The 18,231-nt window shown below is 42.3% G+C and overlaps 1 protein-coding gene across 1 annotated transcript in view; it reads left to right on the top strand.

Moving 5' to 3' along the window:
- mybbp1a (MYB binding protein (P160) 1a) overlaps positions 1-18,231 on the top strand; it is a 56,617-nt gene that overhangs the window by 598 nt on the left and 37,788 nt on the right. The window contains exons 2-12 of the mRNA XM_042008468.1: positions 158-253; positions 7,775-7,858; positions 7,942-8,016; positions 8,224-8,331; positions 8,415-8,605; positions 8,755-8,922; positions 11,598-11,715; positions 14,019-14,308; positions 14,414-14,524; positions 14,614-14,739; positions 15,059-15,259. Coding sequence (XP_041864402.1) covers positions 158-253; positions 7,775-7,858; positions 7,942-8,016; positions 8,224-8,331; positions 8,415-8,605; positions 8,755-8,922; positions 11,598-11,715; positions 14,019-14,308; positions 14,414-14,524; positions 14,614-14,739; positions 15,059-15,259 — 1,568 coding nt within the window. The remainder of the gene's footprint in view (positions 1-157; positions 254-7,774; positions 7,859-7,941; positions 8,017-8,223; positions 8,332-8,414; positions 8,606-8,754; positions 8,923-11,597; positions 11,716-14,018; positions 14,309-14,413; positions 14,525-14,613; positions 14,740-15,058; positions 15,260-18,231) is intronic.

Here is an 18,231-nt window from a genome sequence, read left to right as displayed (position 1 = left end):
ATAAACTCTCAGTTCATAATGTTTTATTAATAATTATTTAATAGCTCTGTGTGATAATAAAGTAAATGTGTGTTACTGTTGCCCAGCAGTGCTTGCAGCTTTTAAAATAGAAAATAATAACTGTGTGTGTGATAAATGATTTTTTTCTGTGCTGCAGGCAGATGAGTTGGAATACACGGTTAAGAGGCTGGTGGATGGCCTGGCACACACACGGGAGACGGCCAGACCTGGATTCAGCCTGGCTCTGGGGCAGGTGAGTCGACTGCAGGTCTCTGATTGGTTAAAAACATAATTGTAAATTAGAAAATCCACTACTTTTTCAGAGCTTTTACTTTCCACAGTCACCACCAGCTAACAGTGTGGACGTGGTAAATGTACAGCACAAACATTAAAGGATCTTTAGGCATCGTTTCGCTACCTGAGATTAGTCCAATATCAAAGAACTACATGATAACTAATTAATTCTAAAATGGAAGCTACTGCTAGAAATGAGGGTTTTTCTTCTTGGATCACTTTTGTAGGTCCTGAACAGTTCAGACATCCCACAAGATCAGCAGCTGAAAAGATGCTGTAACTCCAATAAACCGTCATAATTTGTCTGATTCACTGAATTTTTACCCAAATCTTTTCCTGCTTCAAGGACAAACTGTTTACTTCCTGTCTGAATATCCACCAAACACTGCCAAGTCTTTTTCGTTAACTTTTGCCTTTCAAAATCAAATCAAATCAAACTTTATTTATATAGCACCTTTCATACATAAAAATAGCAACTCAAGGTGCTTTACAGAGAGTAAAATCCCCCAGAACCCCAACCCAAGAGCAGCAAAAACCCACCCCCCACCCCTTCCCATCAAACACACACAACACAGAGGGTAAAAGCAAGTTAAAAGGACCCTTTGTGTGGGTTAATTAATGTTTATGGGGTGATCCGGGAGGGGCTCAGAGTAGAGTCGCTGCTCCTCCACATTGAGAGGAGCCAGATGAAGTGGCTCGGGCATCTGGTTAGGATGCCTCCTGGACGCCTCCCTGGTGAGGTGTTCCGGGCATGTCCCACCGGAAGGAGGCCCCGGGGAAAACCCAGGACACGCTGGACGGACTACATCTCTCGGCTGGCCTGGGAACGCCTTGGGATCCCTCCAGATGGTGAATGTGGCCGGGGAGAGGGAAGCCTGGGTTTCCCTGCTGAGGCAGCTGCCCCCGCGACCCGACCCCGGATAAGCAGAAGAAGATGGATGGATGGATGGGGTGGAAAAAAAATCTTGATTTCTTTTTTTCTTTTTTACTCATGAAGATTGTGACTGACAAGCGCGTAGCTGACAACACACGAGCAAATTTGAACCTGAGCTAATGTTTCTGCTGTATTCACCAGGATGTCCTAGTAATCGTTATGATGAGATGACGTATGACCTTTTCCCACTAGTACCTACTGGACTCTCACGCCACATGGCTCGGGTTGTTGGGTTTTCCGTTAGCGGTTTCCTGGGCTGAGTGGATACCACATAATTAAATAGTTGTTTACTAACTGTCGCTAAACAAGAGAAGAAGTAGAAGGTGAAATTTTATTTTGCCTGTTGTCATCAGTGTAGTAAATCCATCAGCCCATCATTGTGGACGAGATGTAAACAGTTTCTCTGCTTGATGCTTGTATGCAGACAGAGCTTGTTGGAGGGACCTGAAACTAGGTCTTCCAGGAGGTCTCCAAGCTGATGGCCCCTCACAAGTACCAACAGACTTCTAAACAAAACAGAGAGAAACGGACAAAAACTAAAAAGTGAATATCAAACTATTAAGAACTAAACTGGCTGGAGTGGATCCAACAGGAAGGACTAGAAGTGGTCCAGTCAAATGGACACGTATCTGGTGACTCGGCTACTGGACACGATAGACTGGACTCCTACGATGGATGTAGGCCATGATAGAGGGAAACAGCCGGTCACGGTTTGTTTACACCAAACATATGTATGACTGATGCTGTAAAAACATCATGCGTGTACTTCCAGGGCCAGAAATCCTGCAGGATTTGTCATGAAGGATCTTAATCCCATCCACTCATTAAGACGTTAACAGCTCCGAAGCGTTTTGTGCTTTCATCTGCTTCGACTCGTAGAAGCTCCTCTGAGACAGCAGGCACTTTTAAATACAGGAAACTATTTCTCCAATTTCAAAGCTTAAATTTTTCTTGGATAATGCCTAAGGATCTATGGCTCACATATCGCAATTTGTTTAAAGTATCTAGTGCACAAACTTTTATCTAAACAGTGATAATTCTCTCAGACGATATCACAGATCAAAAGAGAACTTTGGTTATTTTGGTTTGACCACCACTTTGTTTACTGGCAGCGCCTGAGTCTGCAGAAGTCACATGACTGAAAGCCAGCCATCTGCTCTACAGTAAAAATGGTTCGGTTTCTGCTTTCCTGCTAGGCAAGGCAAGGCAAGGCAGTTTATTTGTATAGCACATTTCATGTACAGGACAATTCAAAGTGCTTTACATAAAACAAAGACATTACAGATATTTAGAATAGTAAAAGGCATCAACACATAATCACAATAAAATAATAAATTACATTAAAATGATTAAAAGCAAGATAAGTTAAAAAAAAAAAAAAGTTACCGTGCAGATTTCATGCATAGGCACATGAGAAAAGAAAAGTTTTTAACCTGGATTTAAAAATGTCTACATTTGGGGAAAGTTTAATCTCCACTGGCAGTTTGTTCCATTTGTTTGCAGCATAACAGCTAAATGCTGCTTCTCCATGTTTAGTCTGGACTCTGGTCTGGACTAGTTGACCAGAGTCTTTGGATCTAAGAGCTCTGCTAGGTTTATATTCTCTGAACATATCACAGATGTATTCTGGGCCTAAACCATTCTGGGATTTGTAAATGATCAGAAGGGTTTTAAAATCTATTCTGTGACTAACTGGAAGCCAGTGTAAAGATTTCAAAACTGGTGTAATGTGTTCAGATCTCTTAGTCCTGGTTAAAACTCTAGCAGCAGCGTTCTGGATGAGCTGCAGATGTTTAATGCTCTTTTTAGGAAGTCCTGTTAAAAGACCATTACAGTAATCAAGTCTACTGGAGATGAACGCATGGATGAGTTTCTCTTGGTCTTTCTGGGAGACTAAACTTTTAATTCTGTTGATGTTTCTGAGCTGGTAAAAAGCTTCTTAGTGAAGCTTTGATGTGGCTGCTGAAAGTCAGATCTGAGTCTATCAACACTCCCAGGTTACAAACTTGGTTGGTGATTTTAAGAGCCCGAGTCTCCAGGTGTTTACCAATGCTGACTCTCTTCTCTTTGCTACCAAACAGAATAATCTCAGTTTTGTCTTCATTTAATTGTAGGAAATTCTCCCTCATCCAGGTGTTTATTTGCTCCAGACACTGACACAATAAGTCTATTGGACTGCAGTCGTCTGGTGACAGAGACACATAAAGTTGTGTATCATCTGCATAACTTTGATAACTAATGCTGTAGTTTTGTAATATTTTACCCAAAGGGAGCAGATACAAGTTGAACAGAAGAGGTCCAAGGACTGACCCCTGGGGGACTCCACAAGTCATGGCCACTCGCTCGGATTCATAGCTGCCGATCGTAACAAAATAACTCCGGCCTTCTAAATAGGACCTGAACCAGTTAAGGACCGCTCCAGAAAGTCCAACCCAGTTTTCCAGCCTGTGCAACAGGATTCTGTGATCTACAGTATCAAACGCAGCACTGAGATCCAACAGAACCAGGACTGATACTTGACCAGAATCGGTATTCAACCTAATGTCATTTAACACTTTGACCAGAGCTGTTTCAGTGCTGTGATGAGGTCGGAAGCCGGACTGAAATTTATCAAGATTTCCACTTTCATTTAAAAAGTCATGAAGCTGGTGAAATACAACTTTTTCAATAATTTTGGAAATAAAAGAGAGGTTAGAGACAGGTCTATAGTTGTTCATTACAGAGGCGTCTAGAGTCCTTTTCTTTAGGAGTGGCTTAATAGCAGCTATCTTTAGTGACTCGGGAAAAATGCCTGATGCCAGCGAGCTGTTAACTATCAGTAGGAGATCACTTTCTACTGAGGTAAAAACTGTTTTTAAAAAGTCGGATGGTATCATGTCCAGAGTGCATGTTGTTGATTTCAAATGCCAAACTGTTTCTTGTAGGACTTTTAAATTCACCATTTTAAATTGTGACATGACATCAGAATTATTTCCGGGTTTTAGACACAGACTAATTTTCTTGTTTGACTGTGTGGAATTAATATTTTGCCTAATTGTTTTAATTTTTTGGCTAAAAAAGTTTGCAAATTGGTTGCATTTCTCAGTGGAAAGGAGCTCTGGGCTTATCTGTTTAGGAGGATTTGTAAGTTTTTCAATCATAGCAAACAGAGTGCGAGAATTGTTGACATTCCTGTTAATCATTCCAGATAAATGCAGCTCTCTGGCCTTGCACAGCTCATTGTTATAGTTACGCAGGCTTTGTTTGTACAGCTCATAGTAAATTTGAAGTTTATTTTTCCGCCATTTCCGCTCAGTTTTTCTGCATTCTCTTTTTAGGCTGGTAACCACAGGGGTGTTTCTCCATGGTGTTTTCTGTTTGCTCAAGTTGCTCTTGATTCTTATCGGTGCAACAGCATCCATTACATTCAAGATTTTCAGATTGAAATTATCCAGGAGTCTATCAACTGACTCTGCACTGGTTGTTGGTAACATAGCCTCCACAAACTTAGCACTTGTTCTTTCATTAATGTACCTCTTCCTAACCGAGGAGCAGGTTGGTTGAACATTCTGAGTGATCAGTAAATCAAACAAAATACAAAAATGGTCAGACAAGGCCAAGTCAGTGACCGCAGCAGAAGAAATATCAACACCCTTTGAAATAACCAGGTCCAGAATGTGACCTTGAATGTGGGTCGGTTGTTTTATATGTTGCCACAAACCAAACATGTCCAATATGGAACAAAATTCCTTGACATTACCATCCGTCATGTTATCTATGTGAATGTTAAAATCCCCAGTTAAGATGAAATGGTTACAATCAGTAGAGATAACCGACAATAATTCAGAAAATTCATCAATAAAATTTACACAGTGTCCTGGACGTCTTTAGATGATTAGAAATAGGATTTTAGGAATGCCCCTTAAAATAAAACTAAGATATTCAAAAGAAGTAAAATCACCAAATGACATTTCTTTACACAGGAATGAATCTTTAAATAAGGCAGCTTCTCCTCCCCCTTTCCTCCCGTTTCGACATTTATTCATGAAACTAAAATGAGGGGGTGCTGTTTCATTAAGAACTGTAGCACTTGTGTCTTCTGTTAACCATGTTTCTGTCAGAAAAAGAAAATCTAAACTGTGAGAAATGATGAAGTCATTAACTAACAGTGATTGTTGGACAGAGATCTAACAGTTAGTACAGCTAGCTTTATGAAGTTTACACTGGTCTCTGTTGTATTCTGAGTTATACAAGGTACAGTTAACAGATTAGATCGATTCACCCCACAAACTGACCGTGTTCGATTCCTTTTTTTACTAACTAACACAGGAATCCTACTGGGTCCAGGCTTGATCTCAGAACAGCTGTCAGTAGTAGCAAAACTACAGCAAGGACCCTGAATGCATCATGGCATGTTATCTTTGTTGTGAATTCTGCTGCTCTGGGAACCTCCTCCCATGCCCTGCTCGGTCAGGACAGATGATCTAATAGGAGGATGAGGAGGGGGAGGGGGGGGAGCCCTGTATTTCTTGGTAGATGGTGGTCGCTGGGGTTCAGACCTGGATAGAGACATCCTTTTAAGACCTTGGGTGATGTGGAGAAGAGGGTCTGGTGAGGGGGGAGAGCTGGCAGTTGATCGCTTCTCTGCTGTGTCCTTCGCTCTTATCTGTACACTCATGTTTGGGTTTGCCGTCCCAACAGCATGACGCAAGTGTGCACCAAGTAATCTGCATCCAGTTAGATTTGGATGCACACCATCAGGTCTGAATCGCTCCTTACAGTTCCAAAAGATATTGAAGTTATCAATGAACTTTATCCCATGGGTGATACATGCGTTTGATAACCATGTGTTCAGGCCAAGAAGCCTACTGAAAAGTTCAATCCCTTTACCCGCTGTAGGAATGGGTCCTGAAATGTAAACATGGTGCTCCCAACTGACACAGTCTCTCCAACAGCAGAGAAAAGTCTTTTTTCAGGATCTCAGAGCCAATTTTCCTCCTCAGAATATCAAAAGACCCTGTGTGGACAATAATCTTCATACCATCTGGATGTGAAGACAGAATGGTCGGCAACATCTCTGTCAGTTCCCTGACTGATGTATCAAAAAGTGTTAAATTTTCCGTCTTTGCCATCCTCACATGCTGTGTTATAGAGTCCCCAATCAGAATTGTGTCTATTTGTTTTTGTGTGGAGGTGCCGATAGCTTCTCTAGTCCTCCTGTTTGTGGGATTTTGGCCTCTCCTCCTGGTCTGGTTAGCCCTGGGCTGAGTTTTAGGGCTATTTCTTGAATTTTGATAAATCCTTGCATTACATTCATCATCATTCATTTTAATATGACTCAACACATCATATTTATTATGCAGTGAGACTTCAGGTGGTGGAGTGAGTGCTGGAGCTTTAAATTTCCTGCTGGATTTACCTCTGCGACGAACAACATCAGACCAGGTTCTGGCCGGGGTTGATGACTTTGGTCTGGCACCAACAGTGTTCCAGAAGGAGAGATCAGTCTGATGGTCCGGTTTGGGATTTTCCTCAGCTATTCCAATGTCATTTGAACACATCCAGGGAAGTGTATCAGCCAGGTCTGTAGCGGGAGGCTCCACATTCGACATGCCTTCGCGTATGAAGATGTGACTCAATCCATTTGACAACTCAGTAGCTTGTACAGAAGCTACTACAGAGTCAATAAATTCTTCATTCACACGAATGTCTTGCAGTGTTTCAATCCTCTTCTCCAGCTGTGTTATCCTCAAAGAAAGTTGCTCACACTCAGTGCAGCTCACTGATACTGCAGGGTTAGGAGACATCGTTCCACTAGTTCTCCGATGGAAATCAACTAAATTTATCAAAAAATATATTCGTTCCAGTGATTTATAAGTGACTAGGAGTCCTTGTTCCTAAATTTCTTGCCGGTAAAGATAAGAAAAAAGAAGAAAAAAAGAAGAAAAATGCAAGCAGAAAGGAGAGCAGAGCAGGAAGCGTCCGCACGGCAGCAAAGCAGGAACCATGAATACTCAGTCAAACTTAAGTTGTACTGAACTTTTGTATATGTTAAAGTAACAGAGCAGGGACGCCCAAGTTCAGTCCTCGAGATCTACTATCCTGGAACTTTTAGATGCAACTCTTCTCCAATACACCTAAATCAAATGGCTCAGATCCTTCCTCCACATGTCACTCAGCTCTGCAGACGCCTGGTAATGAGCCAGTCATTTGATTCTCGTGTGTTGGGGAAGGGCTGCATCTGAAAGTAGCTGGACAGTAGATCTTGAGGACTGGACTTGGGACCACTGTAATAGAGCTTTCAGCTTCTGACAGACAAAGAATCCAAACACAGATTTTTAAGCCGGACTCTTTTTAACATCTCAGATGCTGTCATTTTACTTAATAGAACATTTTAAATAATTATTACTTCTGTTTCTTTTAGTTTTAAGATGTAGTTTGTGAAAAGGTTAAATGAAGATGTGTTTAATTTAAACAGAAGTATCATGTAGCGGGTTCTAAGTATAAAGAAAATGATCTTTTATTTAATTATCTGTGCTGGCTTATCATTTAAGTTTTCTTTTTCAGGTCTTGGGTGCCTTTGAAAACATCTCCCTGCAGAGTATGCTCGACAGAATAAAACAAAAGCACGACTTGCATGCAGTGAAAAAGGTGATTTGATGGTGTTGTTTCTTTTAGCTGGAAACCTTTTGTGAGCAAGTTTTTTTTTCATCAAGATCTTCTCTGCCTTTCAGAAACTTGCCAGAAATGCTATGTTTGGAAACCTGTTTGGAGTCCTTGCTCTTCATCAGTCTGGCCGCCTCAGTAAAGTGAGCATCCTCGCGTCCCTTCGTCACATTTACAGGATGTGTTCAGATGATTTGCGGAGTATCTTCCTTGGTTTCCAACAAGAATAAGAGGCTAGGCCAGTTTATTAGCATAGATAACTGTAGCTTGGCTTAGCTGTGAGGGCTGTTGTGTGTGAGCTGCAGTGCTATAATGTTTTGGTTCCTCAATTCTGTCTCTTGTCTCTGCAGGAGCCCCTGGTGGTGCTGGGATGTGTGGAGGTCCTCCAGAGTCTCAGCCAGCACAAACAGCACCTGAAGGACCTGCCCAGTAAGACCATGATGGACATTCTCACAGAGGTGAATCTAATGTTCGGTCACACTTCTAACAGAACATTGCTATAAACATTCAAGCACTAACACGATGCCGTCTTGTCTAAAAGATCCCAGAAGAGGTGTTCGAGGAGGTCCTTCTGGGTGCCTTGCAAGCTGATCTGGCTTCAGCCTTTAAGACTCCAGAGCAGCTGCAGCTGCTGTTGGTCGCGTTGCAGCGCTTCCCACAAACTCTCAAACCCAAGAAACTTAAGAAGCTGCTGGGCTCCTCCACCATCATCAACGCTGACAACATCCCCAGGTAAGAGCACAGAGCTCGACCGGCTCTAAAGGTTCTATGTTTTCCCTCCTCGGACACAGCTTGTCTGTGTTGGTGAGCTTCTGTCGGCTGCTTTTAATGTTTGCTGATTAGCAGCATCTGTGTAAAAATTCTGATCCAATACCTGTCAGGTTGACGGAGGTGTTGAAGATGGCAGCCCACTCTGTGAAGAAGGAGTTCCTCCTCCCACCGGTGGCGCTGGACCTCATGAAGCTCTCTCTGAAGGAAGACAGCTTCCAGCTTTTCTGGAACAAAGCCATCATCGACGGCATGTTTAAAGAGCCATATGGGCCAACTCAGTAAGTAACTCAGTAAGAGATGGCAATCTACACTGTAGATCTTAAAAAACACTATTTCAGTGTTTTGAAGTGGAGATTTGCGTTAAGCCTGATACAAACTCTGCAAGAATAGAGAAATTTGTTCCTTTTTTAAAGTTGGCAAAAGCCAGAACAAATTGTGTTCTGACCTGGTCATTTCACGCTACATGAGAAGCTTCATCCATGGTGACGGGGGGGGGTCTTTATCTTTGTGTACCTTGCATGTGTAGTATAGGTTTTTGTACCCAGCTGTTCTTTTGAAATATCTATTCCACCTTGTTGGCTAATTTAGATCAACGGAAAAGTGGAAATAACTTCTTTTGCATCCCGGCTTTTCTGCATTAACCTCGCCCCTGAGAGAACAAAGTGACGTCATTTTGTTAAAATATTTTTCTTAAAACTTTAAAAGTCAGCAAAAAAACCTTAAAATCAATTCAAAGCTGTTCAGGGAACCAGTGAAGGAATGCTAAGAGCAGAGTTTTGGCATCCCTTCACTGGATTTGCAAGCTATTTGTGTAGTGCTTTGTTTGGAGAATCAGATGGTTTCTAGATGGACAAGCTAAAACTAAAGTCGACCTAGAAAAGGGGGGGACCGGGTCGATCTGGGGCTGGTAGGACTTGGGTTTGGGCTCACTTGCCGTGCCTGCCGTGCCCCCCGGTGTGTGGCGGGTTGGTGTTTTTCTGGCAGGACGATGGGTGCAATCCCTGGGTCCTGGGCATGTACACACCTGTCCCCAGCTTGTCCTGCCCTGTGGGGAATGGGGGTGCTTACTGCCGCCGGTTGGTTGTCTCACTCTTTGGGGGAAGTTTCCTACAACTAACTGGAGGGTTTCCTTCCTTCCAGTCTGACATCCCCATACCTTTGGGCTGGGTATCAATAAAAAATTTGATACTGGTACCGATAGCAATACCTTCACTTCGATACCGGTTCCTTAACAATACTTTTTTCGATACCAGTTTTGTAAAATAAAATGTAGCGAAAAGAAAAATACTTTTCATGTTTTCAACAAATGTTGAGTTTTACTTTTCAGCTTTGGCATTTCTTCCACTTACAGCAGTTTTCTAACAAATTTAAATAAAACAGTTGCAAACAGGTGACAAGTCAGTGTGTCTAGAGCTCACTGCTGCGTATTAAGGACCTTAAAATTTTACAGAGGCTTCATTTAGCAGTTCTTCAAGACAATCAACGTGTCTGCTTTCTCAGGTAACAGACAAGCCCGCTCCTGGCTGATGGTGTTTCCAGCAGTAGAAAATGTACATTCTGAAGGTGTGGATGATGCACACACAGATACCTGGTTGCCAAGTTTGACACCAGTGTCCCTCACATTCCAGCCCCAGGTTACTGGATTCACTGAGGTTAGGATGGATGGCAGACCTCTGTACGGCTGCATCTCCCTGAATCTTCTCTGCGGTGCTGAGAGTCCTCTTGTCTTATTTCAACTGCCATGTCCTCAAGGGCAGAGAGCTTTGGCTTCTTCTGGAAATAACAAAGGAAAATAAAGAAAAAGACAGTCAGGATTGGTTATGTTAATTCTTTTGAAAATGAAAAAGGGGAAAAAAGCAGGATGTGTATATATGCAGTATTTTACCATTGTTGCTGCTGCAGCAGTATGCTCTTCATCAGAGGAGACATCAACATGGTCACCAGTGGTCTCTTCAAGGTTCTGCTCCATCTGCATTCAATAGATTATGGGAATCTCATGCACTGGTCTACAATGGAAGAGGAAAAACATTACCAATAACAATAAAAACCTTGTTGTGAGATCCGACTCATGAGCTCCTCCTCTAGTCTGGTCCACACTCCATCTGCCACTTTCGTCTTGAATCTCGGCTCTAAGGTTGTGCCCTCCTCCAGGAAGTGCCTGGTGCTCTCATCCCGCATGACAGTAGTGCAGGATAGTCATGTCTCTGAGTATACTTAATGAAAACTGAAAAATCGGGATCATACTACACACACTTCAGGTCCGTGTAAAAGAGGAGTCCTCATCAGTAACTGTGAAGTGGTGCTGGAGTTTCCCGAGGTTGGGTAGAATCTGGCCCAGAGTTGGACTCCGTGCAGCAGATGGTTGATGTAAAGAGGACCTTTATGACTTCCACAAACTGTTGCTTTTTTCTGCTTTTCTGTAATCCTCATTAGAAAGCCTCCCCAGTCTGAAAAATATACACACTGTTTTATTAGCTAGACTGCAGCCTTTTGAGCACATTAGCTCACACTGATAATGGAATAAGGTAATATCAATGTCCATCCTTATCTACAACAGCTGTCCTTCTCCATTGGGTTTTTTAACCGAGGGTCCATGGAGGCTGCCTGAATAGCAGGGAACTGTTCCAGAAATCGCTCCACCCTCAGGAACAGACTGTTCCACCTGTTCTTCACATCCAGAGTTACAGCATGTCCTGGAAGACCTAGGGAGAGTGTGTGTGGTTGTAAAATTTGTATTTGGTCTATTTATAGTAGTAGTTCAGTAACTGATTTAGCCATGGGATTTTGCTCTAAGTTTAGTCTATTTTGATTTCCATTTACGGAGAAGATGCTGCTTCTCTTTTAGGATTTAGGATTTTTTTTTTGTTCATGTTACGTCAACCTCTCCATTCTTGCCTCCATTGAATGGCATCCCGCTAACTTGTCTTCCTGCTGTTGTCCTGTCTCTGTCCAGTTACCTGAGCTTCCGTCTGCTGGGCAGTGCCCTGCCTCTGCTTTCGTTATCTCAGCTGAAGGAGGTTTTGTCTGGAGAGGTGATGAAGCACTATGGAGAGCATGTGGTGTCCACTCAGGTTAGTGAACCAAGGTTGCTGATAACGAGCAGGTTCTTCTCATCAGATGACTGAGTTAATTATTTTTTTCCCAAGTAGTGGCATGTATTTCTGATTTCTGATTCACAATGAAATTTGGTGTAAAATGTCTTTAAAATGCAACTTTGGTCTGATTTAAAATTTGATCGTCCATTTTCACATCATTTGACCCAACAAAGACATTGAATTCACTTTGACATGTCCCACATTTTTCCATCAATAAAGTACCAAAGCCCAGTAAATGAAATTCTCTGTGATATGTGAAACATGTCACTTTTTCAAAAGTAGTAATTAATTATTTATCTATAATTTACTGTCAAATCAGTCACTGATGACAAGTGACACCTTTTGGGTTGCCAGGTTCATCATGCGGTGATTCCTTATCTATGCCACTCGAAAATGTTAAACATGTTGGAAAAGTGGTGGAGATGCTAATTCAAAGGATGCTAATTCAATCACAGCACTCGTAAGAGGGCACCAGCTGTTGCCTGAGTCCCAAGGGAGGAGGAGTGAGAGACTCGATGGGAGGGACACAACGGTTATGGCTATGGAAAATACAAGGATAACGAGACTGCTCACCCAAACTTAACTTAACTCTACCTCATGCACCCTACCTATGAGACTTGAAGTGAAATGGCCCATAGCTAACAAAAGCACAACATTGTCACCTTGAAAAGGACCAGACTTCTAGGACTAGAGTTCTAGACTATGTTGGCTGGATCAGCCGAGAGTAAAATCGACTGTATGACAACCTTCACCATGGCCAGAAAACCCTTCGGCATTAACAAGAGGAAAGGCAGCAGTGGAGCCCCTGGCAGCTAGCTTAACAGGAGGGCAAAGAGATCCTGCGATTGAGAGGGGAGATCAAGACTCACAATAAGCAGTTCAAAAGAGCAAGTGCAGAGGAAAGGGAGGGCATAAAAGATATGATCACTGTACTCTGAGGGCCAGTCTGCAGACTAGAGCTGCAACTAATGACTATTCTGATAGTCGACTAGTCATCGAGTACACACCCTAGGATTGGCGGAACTGAAACTCCTGTAGAAGAGCTGGACACCAGCAAACCAACATGGAGGGAAGTCAAGGACATAGTGCACAAAGCTCGTTCAGCATCTGCCCTCTTACACGGTATCAGAGAGATGCCCAATGTTCCTCTGCAGGCTCTGGAAACTGCTGTGGAGGATATAGACAAAAGGCATTGTTCCATCGTCTTGGAAACGATTGGAGGGGTGTTTTGTACCCAAGGAAATGGACTCCAACATCAGCCAGATCAGAACCATTTCTCCTAAGTGTTGAGTGCAAGATATTGTAAGGCAGATCACAGCAGCTAAGTTTGACCCTCCCCTGTTCTGTGCGTTATCCAGTATAGCGTTTGGATTGGTTAGCAGAAGCAGCATTCATACGCATGAGAAGTTAGCGAGGTTCCCTCACGGAAGTAGTTTTTTTTTAGTTTTCTAGCTGGATGTAAAACGGTGCTCACGGCTTGGTGCATGGACAGCTCAGCTTGCTGTTCTGTGCCGATCTAGAGACCGCAATCCACCACAGCAGCAATACAGATGCTAATGTAGATACCAAATGTCTGTACTTACATCTGAGTTCAGTAAAGTTGCCAAAACGGACATTGTTGTTCTTGTTGTGTGAAGTCTTTCCCACGCACGCACGGTCAGAAAGAGGAGTATAGCTCCCGTCAGAGGTCCAAAAGCACAACAAAATTCTTCTCTGTCCTTCCCAAAAGGATGGACACCTACATAGTAAGGAACAGATAAGTCAACACATCAGTCTAGAAAGGTGGCATTACAGGCTTCTCTGGGTGTTTGGAACATACTGGAGTCCTGAACCAGGGAGGCCAAGGAGAGCAAAGGAAACCTAACAGTTGTCTAGCTTGACTTGGCCAATGCATACGCGTCTCTCATGGACAGGAGCTTATTAAAGCACATGAACTTGAATTTCAAGTACTCGTCAACCATTTGTTCAGGGCTCTTACTGCTGTCGGGTAAAAACTGTCCCTGAACCGGTTTGTCCTTGCAGTGATTGATCCGTACCGCCTGCCTGACGGTAACAGATCAAACATGTGGTGACCGGGGTGAGAGGAGTCCTGGATTATTTTACCTGCTTTCCAGAGGCAGTGGGAATGGTGTAGCTCTTCCAGTGTGAGGAGAGGGCAGCTGATTATCTTTTGGGCCGTGTTTATGACCCTGCATGTATCAGAGAAGGAAACTGTTTGAAGTAATGATAATTATTCCAAGCAGCCACTCTGATCTTCATCCATTATTTCTTTCTCCCAGAAACCAGACCGCTTCAAACTGGCCCCAGAGATGGACACCTACATTTCAGACTTCTTGCAGGGTTGTCAGGACTCTGACAAACAGCTGGCAGTCATGGTGGGCTTCACCTCACTGACCAACCACGGCTACCCGGTGGTGCCGTCAGTGTGGAGGGTGGTGCAGCACCTCCAGCCTGCTGCCCTACAGAACTATGTGGACTGGCTGAAGAACATGTTCCTGCAGCCTCAGATGGATAAGCTGCTGGACTTCAGCACCCGCAAACAGAAAGACAAACAGGAGGGACGAGAGCAGTAAGTGTGTCCACCTACTTCCACCTGACAGTCTCACCGTCCAGGTTGAACAGGTTGACATCTGGTATGAAAACAGGATGAGTATAACTGATGTTCTGTCTTCAGGAAGGACAGCTCCATATTCCGTCTGAGGAAGTGGATCATAGCTCGACTCTCCTCAATTATTGACAACCACCATGTAAAAAAGCAGGAGGATCTCATCATGGATGTCGCCAGGTAAGACAGTCTTCAGTTGGGGAACATAAAGGTTTAAGTAATGGATGGAGGAAATGCAACAAATCAGTGTGGTTTTGTTTCCTTTCCAGGTTTGTCTTTTTCCACGCGTTCTTCAGCACCAAGAAAGCCTCGTCTGACATTGCAGAGACAAATGGCAAGCTTGCTGTTCCCCTGGATGGTAACACCAGAGGAGTGCTTGTCAATTCGTTCTATGGGTGAGATTAAACCTTCTCTGTTGTTCCTCTTTAATTAAAGCCAGAATGCTTCATTTCAGTCCATCAGTCTTTATTTAAAAACGTTTGAGTGAGCCTTGTGGGAAAGTTCTGCTCTAAAATAATAAAATAAATAGTCTCACGACACATTATGCAAACAAACCACTGTTTTTAATCAACCTAATCAAACAAATTAGGTCAGAAAAGAAGAACTTCATTCCAATCAGAAAGTTCAAATTATCAGAAAAACTAAACATTTTTTATTTATTTATTTATTTTTTACCTCTATTGTCCTACTTAGTCCTGTCTGTTCCCCATCCAGGCTCCTCATGTCCATGCACAACATGCCGCCGCAAGGACAGGATGGCATGGCTGCCAATCAGAAGCGAGTTCTTGGGGTAAGGGCTGACGGCACCATGTGGATCTACCACCTTGTCCAGTATGCACAAGTCCTGCTTAACCAGCCAAAATATGTCCAGAGCAGCCAGCCCTTCAGCCCCGAACAGCGACAAGCCTGGGACAGGTAGGCGCAAATACAACTCTGTGAAGGTTGATCTCATACCAAGTTTGTAACTTTGAAGTGTTGATAGACGCCAGCTATGTTCACACTACAGGTTTAATTAGGGCCCGACCGATATGGATTTTTTTGAGGCCGATACCGATTCCGATGTTTGGCAATTAAAAAAAAAATCCTGATTACCGATTATTTGGACGATTTTTTAAAAATATATATATTGAATAAATTAACTTATTTTTGGGTTATTACACTTACACCAACAAAAATATGAATTATAGGCACAACATTTTATAGTTTCACAATATTTTGTCCTCATATGTTTAACTTTACAACAGAAGATTTTTTCAAAACATGCAACAAAGCATTAAATAACTGGAAAATTAAAATATATAACCTTAAAGTCAATCTATAAATGAATTGTATAAATGAATGATGAATGAATTAAATACATCTACTTCTTGCTGATGCAAATTAGAAGTAGGTTAAAGTACAGGTAGAAAAATATATATAAGGTGTATACCTTATATAACCAACATGAGTGAAGTTAGCTAAACATTATTTATGCAGCCTTCTGATGCTCTTTAATTATAATTTACATTTTCTTTACTCCAATATTTTCTTGGCATATCATATATGAACCAAAATTTAAAAGCAGATATGATTTTCTCAAATGTCAAAAAGATGTCATCTTTGATAGAGTTGTATTTTATATATGATGGTCACCATGGTCTGTAACACATAGTGAGTCTCTGTTACAGCCGGTCACGTTTTTCTGACAAAGTAAAACTAAGACATGACATCATGACGGTGGCTGAAGACAGACTGTAGTATTAATAAAGTTTTCCTCCCCTCTGCATTAACATCTCTCCTCCTAAAATACGCCTCAGCCTGCAGCTGACGGAGTGATGAATGCTCGTTCTGTACGCTCAGATATTTTGTACACTTACATTATTTCTGCAGTTACTAGCTACTTAGTTAACCCGGTTGAAAAGACAAGAGGATGATTGTGGGATTGAATGGAGTCACAGCTCTTCTAGTGGACAAACGCCGCAAGGACGTCATTCTGCACGACTCTGACACTTAACAGCATTTACTGTTTTATGAGAAAGTAAGAATATATCGGCGTATAAACAGCAAAACAATGGCCAATATTGGCCATATTGAAAAGGGCTTATATCGGCTGATTTAATCAGTCTGGCCCTAGTCTTAATGCTGAAATCCGATTTTTTTTTTTTTTTTTTTTGGGCGTGGTCGTTTACATTATCATTTCAATGCTACCTTAAATCTCATTGAAGTGTGAGCAGTGTGTGACCCTGAAGTGACACGCATGCGCAGAGGGTAAGACGAAGTCACATAGTGCGTAGCATTTACGGATGTAATGGATGCTTCATGTCTTTGAACTGATTTGGAAGTACTTGCCTACCTTGAACCAATAAAATTATGCCCAACTGATGAATGAAAGAAGGATACTAAGAAAAAGGAGAATACAAATGTTAACAATGGCCCTTTGTGGAGCGGTGCCTCCTACTTCTGTACAGAGGCATGTACAGACAATGCAGCCGAGTTCGTCTGTGCAGAGTCCTGCACGGGTCCAATCGTACCAATGTGCACTCGCCCCAACCCGTTCAAACGATTACCAAACCCGAACCGTGGATATGTTCTAGTGAAATCTGGACCTGACCCGATGATGCAAAACATGAGTCGACCCGCATATTAACACATGCTAAAATACACACCGTCCCTCCGTTCATTGCATTGCTTTGCTTAATTTGTTCATATATTAAAGTGATGCTGTAGAAAAGACGACACAGTAAATGTTGTGAAACTGCAGAAATGTGCTGTTTGTTTGACTTCTGTGACGTCAAAGTCGGATTAAATGCGACACGACTGTTGATGACGTCCTTTCAGATATGAATCTGAATGGACCTCACCCAGATACAGATATGTGTCTGATGTAGGACCACACATGCAAGTGGCCTGGGTCAGATTTAAAAAATTCAGATTTAAGCTGTTCAGACTTTCATTAAAAAATCCATTATGAGTCACCTATGGGCAAAATATTAGAAGTGAGCTGCAGTCTGAACGGGGCCTCAGACCAGACTGTCAGCAGCCACATCAAAGCTGCCACTAATAAGTTTTTTACCAGCTCAGAAACTTCAACATAATTAAAAGTCTAGTCTCCCAGAAAGACCAGGAGAAACTCCCCCATGCACTCATCTCCAGTAGGCTGGATTACTGTAAAGGTGAGGACTTTCTAAACAGCTTTAAACATCTGCAGCTCATCCAGAACGCTGCTGCTAGACCAGGACTGAACTCATCACACCAGTTTAAAATCTTTACACTGGTTTCCAGTCAGTCACGGAATAGATTTTAAAACCTTCTGATAGTTTTTTTTCCTCTAACTTGTCCTGTCCAGCATCATGGCAGCAGAATGTCTGGCTGGTGTGTTGCTCCCAACAAATGAGCTTTTCCTAGAGGAGCTTTATGGGTATAAGGTCCCTCTTGATAATCAGATTTTTTTATTTTTATATTATTTTTTTTATCTTAAGCGGAGTCTTTGCACCAGAAATTGTGTATTTTTGTTTATTATTTCATTAAGCTCATGCTCAGCTGTGTTCTTCTGGGGAGACATGGTAAGCATCCTTTAGCAATTTATTTCTAACTATGAAATCCTCGACGCCTCCTTCTTTTTCTTATGGCAAGAGAAGGAAAGATTTTCCCTCTCATTACTGCTTTTCCTGCTTCCCAAAGAACACGCTGACGTTTCTGGGATGTCATTGCTGTCAAGATATAAGGACCATTCTCTTTTAAAGTAGCTGATAAACTCAGGATCTTTAAGTAATGACGTATTAAACCTCCAGTTTCTAGTTGCTGGTTTGTTGTTCTTATTTTAAAAGTGAATGATACTGGTACGTGATCGCTGACGGAGATGGGATAGACTTTCAAAACCCTTCTGACCGTTTACATCCCAGAACGGT

Source organism: Melanotaenia boesemani, chromosome 15 (genome assembly GCF_017639745.1).
Source record: "Melanotaenia boesemani isolate fMelBoe1 chromosome 15, fMelBoe1.pri, whole genome shotgun sequence".
In the NCBI taxonomy this organism is placed as follows: domain Eukaryota; kingdom Metazoa; phylum Chordata; class Actinopteri; order Atheriniformes; family Melanotaeniidae; genus Melanotaenia; species Melanotaenia boesemani.
This window is presented reverse-complemented; position numbering and strand designations above follow the sequence as displayed.